Below are 12,238 nucleotides of genomic sequence, written 5' to 3'. Positions count from 1 at the left end.
AGGTTTCCCAAATGAAACCTACCCAACCCACCAGCACAACGCTGATCGTGGAGCATCAGGAATTAAGATGATATGTGACAGTCTGTCTCTCAGCTGTATTACATTCAGCACATGACGGACAGCTAGGTACAACTAGTACTGTTCTGACAGACAGTTACATGGGTACCAGTTAGCTTTTTCACCACTTCAGAAAATGATGAGGAATAGTACAGCTAGTAAGCAAGGGGCGCAGTCCTGACACTGACAGTGAGATGTTTTACATATGGAGCAGTATAGATGCAGATTGCTATTGAAGTGCCTTTGTTTTCTTTCCACATCTAGAAGTTGCTGAATGTTGAGTGCCTGAAAGGACTCACTGAAAGGACTCACTAAAAGGACTCACTAAAAGGATTTCGACCACAACACAGGAGAATACAATAATAATGCAGAGTAAGAATTTATTTTAAAGTTACAAAATATTTTAAGGAAACACATTTTCTTTTACATAAACTGTACAGATGACATTTACATGACTAAATTATTTCGGAAACAGGAACTAAAAATATATTTTTATTAAATAGAAAAACTGAAAAAATAGAATTAAAGATGAAAAATTAAGTGTTCCACATGTTTATTGTACAAAATAGATAGAGAAAGGAAATAATAGAACTAAGAAATGGAATCATCATAGTGTACCCTGATACGTAGATTAGGCCTCTTATGATCAAGCTAAAATAATCTTGGCCTCTTTGGTTCCATTATTACACAGCAAATTCCCCAGAGTTAAATTAACACTGAAAGTGTGGACCCGTATAGACACTGAGCAGTGTTGAATTAACACACTGCTTAGTGTAAAGCTTGATTTGCATATTTCCCAGAGTGCTTAGCATTTTGAGTGAATTGTGGAGTTTACCACCCATGACTGAATTTGTTAGTGACAGACAAGCTTGTTGCATCCATTCACTTACAGTCCTATGGTCTTAACCAAGTGAACTCCGAAATTAAAATACCACCATTAAAATATAATTATTTAAAAAATACAATATGTATTTCATGAGGCCTTATTTTGAGGACATAAACAAAAGAATACTGGCTTGTTTGCATGAACCAATGGCAGGGTTGCAGTCATTGGGTCACTTAGTTATGTTCTAAAAATAATTAAGACCAAGGTTGGTTTATTGACACTTGTTTATTGAGATATGACCCAGCAGGTCAGATCACAAGACATGGAGGCTTGGCTTTTTAGGGGCGTGACTTTCAGCAATTTATTTTTGGCCACCCATGAGAGTAAATGTAATTCCAGTTAATCTGTTCTGTTCAATTGTTATTGCATGTTATGGTTGAACACTAACACTTTGGTAGCTTTAATGAAGCGTAAAGAAATGTGATTTCCCCAATAGGATAGTTAACACTTTCTTGCTATATGTAATTCATAATGTTAATATTTTTGTATTAGAATATGTAATGTACAATAATATTTATAGAAATGTTACATTGCAGTGTACAAACTTACATTATCAACAGGAATTACATTTGATCTCACATGGCCAAAAATAGCTTTCTAAAAGCCATGCCCTTAATAAGTCCCGCCTCCTGAAAATAACCGATAGATTACATAAAAAAAGACAGAGCTGTTTGGTCAACCCAGCATGAAGGTGAATAAAAACTAAATTCATGGTTAAATTAACCCATGTTGGGTAATCCAAACAACCCAACAGTTTTGCCTTATTCATGCAACCTGTCACATTATGCTGGCTTGTATAATGCTGTGTAATTCTGATTGAACTCTAGCCAGAGTGGGGATATCCAACGTTCTGAATTTTTTATCATATGCTACCAGGGTTGGGAAGACTGAAATATGACACTACCTAAAGCATCTAAACTGGAACAACCATTTCAGTAACAGGTGCAACAAATCCAAGTAAAATATTGAATTAGTTTAGAAAATGTATCTCATTTATGTTTGAGAAGCATAGGATTAATCAATCAATTAATGTACATGCAAAAACATAGATATTGAAACAAACAATTATTAAAATGAACCTGCAATAGACATGCTGGGAAATATAATAATGATGAGCATAGTTTTGGTAAAACTCTGGTTATTAACACCAACACTGGGTGTTATTATAAACCAATAAGTGTTAATTCAACATGCATAGATTTAATTGTTATGTTTAGAGTGTAGTCCCTGAAAATAAGGCCTTATGAAATACTTCTTGTATTGTGTTAAATAATACAATTTTAATCAAATATTCCCTCGGGATCTCACTTGCTGAAGTCCATAAGACCGAAAATGGATGAATGCAACAAACATGTCTCTGTCAACTAACAAAGACAGTCAGGAGTGGTAATTCTATAATTCACTCAAAAGGCAAGGGATTCTGGGAAATTAGGCTTTACACTTATCAGTGTGTTAATTTAACACGGTTCCAGTGCCGATATGGACCAACACAGTCAGTGTTAATTTAACACTCTCAGTGTGGATTTAACACTGGAGAATTTGCTGTGTAGGTAAATTACTTTATTAAACAAAAAATGTCAATTTACTTCTATAAAAATAACTTTTCAATGGCAGTTTGTTTATTTACTAATCCCGCGACTTTTCAGTGCAAATGTCATAAAAATCATTCGCTTTGAAAAAACGGAAGCGAAAGATCACATTTCAAGTATTTGATAGGAGTTACATTAGCATAGGAGGAGAAAGTTCAGTTCAGTCTGGTATGTTCAGTTGTATGGGTGGGCATGGGTGGGTTACTATACATTGCATAGATCATGTGGCACTTATTTATGACAGGACACTCAGTACCACTTTGAAGGCATTTCAATATGCAAGTGCTATTAGGAGTGGGAGCGTGCATTTAAAGAGTTTAGTCTGCAAGTGCTGTACTGCAACATCATGCCCTGTTGGGCCCAAACAAAAAACTCATCACCACTTCGAGGTCCACTTTATCAGAACAAGTAGGGGCAGTGGGGACTCTCTGTTCTCAGGATTAAGTGTATGTTGTGCAGTTTGCACAAAGGTCCATCTTCACCTTTGAACTCAGTGAGCGATTGCTTGCAGCATGGTCACGGACAGACAGACAGACAGACAGACAGACAGACAGACAGACAGACAGACAGACAGACAGACAGACAGACAGACAGACAGACAGACAGACAGACAGACAGACAGACAGACAGACAGACAGACAGACAGACAGACAGACAGACAGACAGACAGACAGACAGACAGACAGACAGACACTTACACAAGCGGGAGGAAGGAACGTGGTCCAATGTCAACAACAATATGTCAATGTTGTGTCATTACCTCACTTGGACAGGAGTGTAGTCCTGGAAAAGCTTTATTCAATAATAAGCGCTTGCTGATACAGTTTATGTTTTAATTCCACAGGATCAGACAGTCACAGTGTCTTTATGACATTCTTTATGGAAGTGCTGGTGTTTCTGAATTATATAAGCTGATGAATTGTCATTGTCAGTGCTTTTGTTTTGTCAATGTCCTGGTGTGCTGCTTCCTTAAGCGCTTTTCTTTCCATCTTCATCAGAGAAGAGATGAAGGACCATTATTTTTCCTCTAGAAATGGCAAACTAGAAAAATGTTATCATTTGGTGATTAACCATTTCCTTCTCTTCCCAAAACTCTGGAACCGTTCTTAAGTTCTTAATATGGAATGGACAGAACCTGGCCTCGCTCAGCCAGATAAATACAACAAACCATAAATACATCTTGTTTGTGTGTACCTGTTGGTGTGCTTCCATATAACTATATATTTATATGTGTGTCATACAAAAAGGTATTTTTGTACAAGACATTTTGACTATCGTCGTTTGATTTAACTTTCAAAGTTTAAGAAGTCACAGACACTCAGGCACAGCCACACTCTTCCACTATCATATTGGGCACGTCTCGTTTTACTATGTTGTACTCATCGTCGAAGTACAACATAGACATGGTACTGAGCTTGGTGGGGATACAACAGGAGTTGACCGAGCCGGGGCTCATGCCCCTCATCCGGTACTGGTTGACCACCGCCGTGTGGAACGATGACGCCGACCCCGGTACCCCCGCCATGTACGCCGGGCAGCTTCCCTCGCAGTAGTTACCGTAGTAACCTGCGGGTGCGATGATCCAGTCGTTCCAGCCAATGAGGCGAAAGTCTATGTAGAACTGTCGTCTGCAGCACAGGCCTCCACTGCTCCCGTCACACTCCAGCCCCCTCTTCCTGATGCGGTGGTTCCCTTCCACCTGTCGTGCCCGGACCACCAGAAAGGGCCTGTGTGAGGGTTCTGCTGGGTCAACTAAGATAGGAACCACGTTGAATGCCTCACAGCCCTCACAACGCACCTCCAGGTCCTGCCGCCGGCCGCCCTTACCAAACAGGGCCCTCACTGCCTCTGACAGAGGGAAGGTGTGCCAGCCGCTGCGCTTTAGGTCCACACGCTTCTCCAGTAGGGTCCACCGACCTCCTCCCCCTGCCCCTGGCCCAGTTCCTCCCCTGGCTCCACCTGAAGCTCCAGTTCCTGCTTCATGGTAGTGGATTTTAACTGTGACTTTCCGTCGAGGCCCTTTCTCGGAGCCGGTGGGCAGCAGCCTGAAGTAGAGCCACAGGTTGGCCTGAGACACATGCAGGTTCTGGTTCCCTTCACTGGAGATGAGGAAGTGGAGGCTGGACTTAGAGGCTTGAGATGAAGCCAGCTCATCTGATCGAGAAGAGAGAGAAATGTGGGTTTAGTGATATATTCCATACCGTCAAGGGTCAAGAGAATAAACTGACCATTTCAAAGGGCAAGTTAGAAAAGCTGACAAGATTCACAAAGTAAAACAAGACAGGAGGATGAAATCCACACAGTTTTACAACTTTTGTCTCTGAATTAAAGTTATGTCACACTACATATGAGTGTCATTTGTAAGAGGGAAAAAAAGTGGACAAACATTCACAGGGAGTCCCTAGCAGGGAGCCAGAAAGTGAGTACTTTAGTCACTTCTGTCTCTCCTCTCCTCCATCACCACTCTCTTTCTCATACATCACATGCCGTTAGCCTAGTTCCTTATAGTCTGTTCCTCCTGACAGCCCAGTTCTGGGAGCAGGCCCAGTTGGCCTCAGGTCTGATTGTGAACACTATGAGAGTGGAGGAGGGGGGTTGACAAGGACCGAGCCCCAGGGGGTTAATTGTGTGTGTGTGTGTGTGTGTGTGTGTGTGTGTGTGTGTGTGTGTGTGTGTGTGTGTGTGTTAGGCACTGCTGTGAAACCCCTTGAGCTCCCGGAGCCTCTGAGACTGACAGCATAAAGACTCCATTGAGGTATTAGGAGACAGCCTCGCTACTGCCTGGCATTGAGCGCGTGGCCCAACTAACCAATAGCATGATGAGGCAAAAATAAAATACATTTGCATGACATTGGCCACTTTCTAAAATGACACAATGAAGAGATTCCAAATGTCTAAGGTATAATGGAGTTTGGAGTCTGCCGTATATTTTTTTAAGCCTAATTATGTCTTCCAAATTACTGTGAAAACCGAGAGGGTTCTGTCTGGGGGTTAGCCAGGATCGGCTTCAGCTGAGCACATGTTGAAGCGGCCAAATTTCTTTGTTTACACACTGATTAGCGTGAGTTGGTGTCAACAGCTGACCACCAAAGATGGTCCTTTTAAAGCAATCCTACGTTTACAACGTACTCCAGTAACAGTGATTTTTACATTCATTTCACACAGTCCTGTTCAGACTAGTTCTGCCTCCCGCTACAGTATGTCAGCTGGGAGCCAAAGTAACATACACACACACACAAACAAACACATCCCTGTGGCAACAACAAAAGCACAAGGTGCATGCATTTCAGCAACATCGACATCGAACCCTCAGGGTGCAGTATCAAGTACGTAAGAAGAACTGTATGTATGGAAATGCATCAGAAGTGTAGATCTAAAGGCATTGACTCAATAACAGTTTTCCCCTGTTTTAACTGCTGTCATGGCCCGAGGTAAGGAGTATCTAACCTCGCCTCATTTACTACCATGCCTTGCTGCTTGCCTCAACAGCTCCCAGTGATCAACAGGGGAGCTTCTAGGCCAGGGCGTTTCTCTCTGTACCCTGAGTGACAGTGTATGTGAGGCAATGAAGTGCTGGGTGGGGAGAGATGGCAGTCTGAATCTCTGACTACAAAGATACTCCAGTCTGAAGCATGGTCATATGATCTTGTAAAAAAAACGAAGTGGTCGAGTGTATCTGTAGCTTCATATCCCATCTGGGGAAAAAAATAACATACATTTTTAATGATCCTCAAGTTAGGGTATCTGAGACTGCCCACTGGCCACAGACGTAAATTCAACATCTATTCCACGTTGGTTCAATTTCATTGAAAAGATGTGGAAACAACATTGATTCAACCAGTGTGTGCCCAGTGGGTGGCCACGTTAAAATTGATGCTGAAGTGGATTGAGAATCATCCCTCTAGAAAACTCTTCAACTATTTAGCTTTTCTTTTCTTTTCTAAAATACCACAAAAACACATAGCCAGGTGCTTTAACCCTGGTAGGCACTGACTGCAGGCTGTGGGAGGGTGAGGGGGGAAGCGAGGTGAGGAAGGAGGTTAGGGAGGAGACCAGTTAAACCAGGAGGTGTGCTGCCTGACTCGGAGTGTGCCTGGGGTCAATGTGCTCCTGGGCCAAGCATGGTTAGGGCAGGGCAGGTGAAGGGAGGGTGACATCTGGGTGGGCCTCTCTCTCTCTGGTGGAGCTAGCACTGCTGGAGCTACAGCTGCCTCAGCGTGTCCCCACCTGCGCTATCAACACAACAACAAGGCATGCCGACAGGCAGACAGGTCGGTAAGCAGGCGGGAAATCAGGCAGACAGGTAGGTAAGCAGGTGGGAAATCAGGCAGACAGGTAGGTAAGCAGGTGGGAAATCAGGCAGACAGGTAGGTAAGCAGGTGGGAAATCAGGCAGACAGGTAGGTAAACAGGCGGGAAATCAGGCAGACAGGTAGGTAAGCAGGTGGGAAATCAAGGAGGCAGGGAGGCAGATGCGCCGGCAGTCAGTGTGTGTATATGTGTGTGCATGTGCGCAACATAGGCAGGGTGTATGTAGCAGGGTGCTATGCTCATTACTCAAAGTCTGTGTCAACAGAGACCGCACATTGCGGAGCACTGCTGCTTTGACAGGAGCCTCGCCTCGCAGTGACACACACACACGGCTCTGACAGGCATCCCTTAGGCTGCTGGAGCACAGCGCTCAGCTCTGCACTCCAGGAATTCCACACAGGGAAATAGGAGAGGGGGAAAGATCACAGCAGGTCAGGGTGAGCTCCATTTGGCCAGCAGTTAGTAAGCTGCTTTGGTGGTAGTGGTGGAGAAATGACACACAGGGAGGGGGTTGGAGGGGGGTGCATGGATTGAGTGTGATGTGGAAAATGCCTGGAGCGGCTCCAGACAGGGCATGATTGATGTTTCTTCATGAAAGGCTGTGTCCCAGAGTAAACCCAGAAGCCAGCCCTATAGCCCTGCAAGGATGCATCCCAAATGGCACCCTATTCCCTCTATAGTGCACACATTTTTACCAGGGCCCATATGGCTCTGGTCAAAAGTAGTGCACTATATAGGGAATAGGGTGCCATTTGGGATACAACCGGGGACTGGGCCAGAGTTAATGACATCCAATAATGAAGTCTTGATTCCGTTACTTGGACCGGAGTCACAGGGAGTTCAACCGGTCCAAACGGCTATACCAACGACAATCGAGATGCTCACATCTCCCCCTGCCCTCCGCTTCGCTCCCGTGGTTACGGGACACCGAATCCCGCCGCCAAAGCGAGGGCCCGCGGGACCGTGTCATAAGAGACAGGCAGTTGGCACTGTTCCTTACCTGGAACGTTGGCAGTGAGCTCAGTCTCAGCCTCTGCTCCGCTATGCAGTATAAGACTGATTGGTGACTGAGAGCAATAACTGCCTCCTATCTCCTAGCTGGCTGAAAACAATGCAGTTAAAACTATGTGAATAAGACAGGACATCCCACACACCTCACAAAATACTTTGGCCTGATACTTCGCAGTCATCCAGTAATGCCCAGCACAGACGTCCCTCGGCCCCTATCAGTCATCCAGTAATGCCCAGCACAGACGTCCCTCGGCCGCTATCAGTCATCCAGTAATGCCCAGCACAAACTTCCCTCGGCCCCTAGCAGCACACCTTGATCTTTGACTGTGACATCACCCGGCCTGTGCCTGGGCCTGGTCTAGCTGCCTCTCTCCAGGTCGCTCTAGGGGCCTTGTCCCTCTCTCCATGCCCTGGCTGGCAGCCTGGACTCTGGGCTCTGGGGGTGAGTGCCAGCTGGCTTGAAGGCAGAGGGGGTCTACAGAACAGGGAGCAAAGCCAGTTCCATGGCACAATGCTCCACAAAGGCTCAAAGGTGTCGTGAATAATGGCAAAAGCAAAGAGGCCTGGTTGGTGAACCATTAAATGACAAAAACATTCTTTAGAAAACTGTGATATGGGCTCACCATGCACCCTACTCCTCCACCTCTCTATCACCCGAACCCACAACCGGAGGCGCTCTCCTAATAATTGCCTTGCATAACATGGACTCAGAGGTAGATGTATCATAGTAAAATGTAATTCTGACACACTCCAATTAGTATGTTACGTTTCATATGGTATGTATTCATTTGCAATTCGTACAAGTTATTACAATTCCTACAATATGTTACAAATTCCAATTTGTTGTGGCTACCATTAGCTAGGTCTCTAACACTAATGTTAGTTGGGTGGCTAATGTTAGCTAAAGGGGTTATGGGGTAAGGGGTTACGGTTGGGGTTAAGGTTAGTGTTGGGGGTTAGGTTAAAGGGTTAAGATTAGGGGAAGGGTTAGGACGTTCTCACTTCACTAACCTGCCAATTATTGATTTCAGTTATCTAACTGATGATAGATTAGAACTCACAGAGTGTGTGTGTACAGGGACGGATTAATAAAGGGGTTTACAGGGGCTGAGGCCGAGGCCCGTAGGGTGCCCAAGAGGGAAACAAAATAAAGAATTAAAAACTAAATAGACAGTTTACTGTATATTATATATGTAGTTTATATATTTTTTTATATAAAAAAAATGCAAACGCCAACCACAGGAGGACTCAGGAGCCCGCTCTCAATAAGTGTAGACAGCCTGCTGCTGCCGCACTGATAATCATCAGATGGGGGAGGAGAGGAAATGGAGGGCCCACATGATAACTAGGGGGCCCTGCCTTGGTTGGGTAACGTAGAGAAAATATTGCAGTTTTAAAGCAAGATATCTGCAATTTTAATTATTTATCATAGGGCAGGTGAGTAATTTTTACAGTTTTAATGCTAATTACCTGTGATTCTACACATTCTGCCATGACTTATGGCATATGGTTAATGATATCTGAGTGAAAGTAACAAACACAATTAATTGGGGCCCCCTGGGGGTCAGGGCCCCTAGAACGTGCCCTGCGTGCCTGGTCGGTATTCGGCCATGATTACTACATGTTTAGATAGCTGGCTAGACTAACTTACCAATCAAGAAATTGGTAACTGACATGGCTAATTGAGGTACTATCAGTGATTGACATAACAAGAGAAAAACTGCTGATGCACAACCATCTATGATTTGCTAATCTGGCCTTGTGTGTGAGTCCACTGTAATCCCCAATGTGCTGTTATTATTCAAAAGTTTTGAGAAAACTAGTTGCACTTAATATATCTGAGTACAGAAAAACGTGCTGATTGTCTACACTGTAAAGGAAAACTGTAATTTATCCAGTAATTTCGGAGTATTATCAACAGAAAAATACTCTGAAACATTTTACCGCAGTATACTGCAAATGATGGTGCATTTTGGGAAATGTTATGGGCAGGGAAATAATTGTTGTATTTCTAATGGTACTGTAATTCCACCCCAAAGAAGGTCACCCGTGACACAAGTCAGTATTAGAAGTTCATCCATGTCTGAGGACGTCAACTGGCCACTAGGGGTAACAGTGCGTTCTGTTACCTTCAAGTAGCTTTCAGTTTTGTTTGGGTATTATGGACAGGGATGGAGGATAGGCGTAAGCCTCTAATGCAAAAGGTTGCACGTTCAGTGACAGAAAGTTGTTTTTTAGATTTTTGTTTTATATCCCAAACCTTAACCCTTACCATAACCATTCAGAGTTAATGCTTAAACTTAATCTTACATTTAACATTTGAGAAACGTGGATGAATGTCTAATTCTGACGTGAGAATGTGAGAGCTTGTTGCAGAATACAGTACCATACCATATATTTGGAGTGCCAAAAACGTTTTGACCTCTAGTGGATGCATGGTATTGTTGTGTCTGGCTTATTAACATATTTTGAGGTGTGCATTGTAAGAGGCTATATTTGTTGCACCTGTGAGTCAGAATGCTGTTCCAATTTAACTCCTATGTGGTTATAGTGCCCAATGAATTTAAAAATATATAGAAAACAGATTCGAGTGGCATCAAGTCTTAAACCTTAAATGGTTGAGCATTTTGCCATGTCCTTAGGGTCTGTTTTGCACTGTAGTTGCTGCCAGTTTGGAAGCCGTTGTTAAGACCTCTAGAAGCCCAAGTGATATAAAATACCAACTATTAATTAATATGTTGTAATGTTGAAACACTTTACCTAGCAAACAAAAACCTTGTAATTACAGTAAAATCATGTCAAATACAAACCCCTCCACTCAATTAATGTCATTCATTCCAATAATGATAGCATTTACTTTTTACAGTTTAATATAGAGAATGTTACAGTAATGTACTGTGTGTCACTGAATGAATCATAACTTAGAAATAAAGGGAGATAAAAGGGGTGATCAAATTAGTGATATGAATCATACGATTATCGATAATTACCTGATTCTGCAAAACTGATTATCTCTGACGTCTCCCCTTGCACCTCGTTACTATAGGAAGCTTGTCCATCAAGGTTGGGGATCTCAACCCTCCCGTCTTCCCGTACCTTACCGGCGTGAAGCCTCCTCAGCGCTGTTACCATTGCAGCCTTGGGAATAGGATGAGTGATGTTGGGTCTTTCTCTCATTTGTAACCTGTTCAAGATGTGCCTCTTAACTGCCTCCAGAAGGTCTATGTCCACCCGTTCTGACGCCTCCGGCAACCCACACGATGCGCACGACTCCTGGGTGACGGTTTGAGTCTCTGCCCCGGTTATGCGCGCCCGCGTTGTCCCCAAGGTAGCGCGGATTGAAAGTATGCAAGCCATTAAACAAGCCAGTGTGAGATTATATCTTCTCATTTTCTATTTTTGAGACTGTAATTCCAAAGCACGCTGGAAAGGAATTGTGGTTCCTGAATACAGAGCGCAAAATTAGAGGGTTAGGCTACTTCACAAGTATCACGGTAATGATCCTACTATGCGCCACTGGGAATACACATGGAACGATGATTGATGCACAAATTACGGTAATCCAAAACAGTCCATGTAGTTTTTGCATTCCAAAAGATGTTGCTGTCAAGAGCTAATGATTATTGCAGATATTATGTTATTTGCTTAATCTCCAGCCCTGTTAGGCTTGGGTCATTTTTGGCAAAACTCGCTATTAGTCCATTTCTCATCTAAAACACAATTCCAGAGGTTTTGGTCTTGACCGGCGAACTTGAAATGATCACTAAATGAATGGCTCTACCGCGTTTTCAAACGTATCAAAACGAATTATTACAGTCCATATCCTTTGCAAACCACTCATAGTTATCAAACGTATCTCACCGGTACGCTGGCTTTGTATTCGAAACGTCTGATGTGAAGTTCCAAATATAAGGTTACCACTGCTCTTTACATTCAATTCAATCATATAAGCGAAACTTTAGGAATCCAACTAAATTGCAATCCATTTCATAACCAACTGATCCCTTGATCACTGTCTTCTCTGTCTGTTGGTGAGTTGGCTATAGGACGTCTCTGCGCCCAGTAAGAGATGCTGTTATCTTTACAGTTGTCTCCTTTGCAATCACGACACGGAGCCACCTAACACCGAAAGTTTTTATACAGGAGTTGAAACCACGTGGGGAGTTCCACCAACAGCGTGCAAGGGATAGTGCTGCTGGGAGAAAAGCGCAGCGCAGGATGCAGAGAATACTAGTGACACCTTTTAACCCCGAATATCAATTTCTCTATTATAATTTTACACTAAATTACCTCATAAACAATATATTTTATTATAGGCCTAAAAAAGATTGTAATGTTGATAAAGATGGAGCTATATCTGCAAGATTCCTCATATCCTAAACACA

The 12,238-nt window shown here is 43.2% G+C and overlaps 1 protein-coding gene across 1 annotated transcript; it reads right to left on the bottom strand.

The window, feature by feature from the left end:
- Positions 1-536: 536 nt before the first annotated feature.
- Positions 537-11,977, bottom strand: LOC112225579 (inhibin beta B chain). The gene is made up of 2 exons (XM_024389664.2): positions 10,844-11,977; positions 537-4,686 (listed from the first exon to the last, which is right to left on the bottom strand). Exons 1-2 carry the CDS (start codon positions 11,241-11,243, stop codon positions 3,851-3,853), a joined length of 1,236 nt encoding a protein of 411 aa, XP_024245432.1. The 5' UTR covers positions 11,244-11,977; the 3' UTR covers positions 537-3,850.
- Positions 11,978-12,238: the final 261 nt, after the last annotated feature.

Source organism: Oncorhynchus tshawytscha, linkage group LG26, assembly GCF_018296145.1.
Source record: "Oncorhynchus tshawytscha isolate Ot180627B linkage group LG26, Otsh_v2.0, whole genome shotgun sequence".
Classification (NCBI taxonomy): Eukaryota; Metazoa; Chordata; class Actinopteri; order Salmoniformes; family Salmonidae; genus Oncorhynchus; species Oncorhynchus tshawytscha.
The sequence above is the reverse complement of the archived record's forward strand: the minus strand, read 5'-3'. Positions and strand labels throughout refer to the sequence as shown.

Coding starts and splice junctions, on each gene's coding strand:
- LOC112225579 (XM_024389664.2), bottom strand. CDS start 11,243: ATGAGAAGATATAATCTCACACTGGCTTGTTTAATGGCTTGCATACTT. Junction 4,687..10,843: donor AATCAGTTTTGCAGAATCAG/GTAATTATCGAT, acceptor CTTCTCGATCAG/ATGAGCTGGCTTCATCTCAA.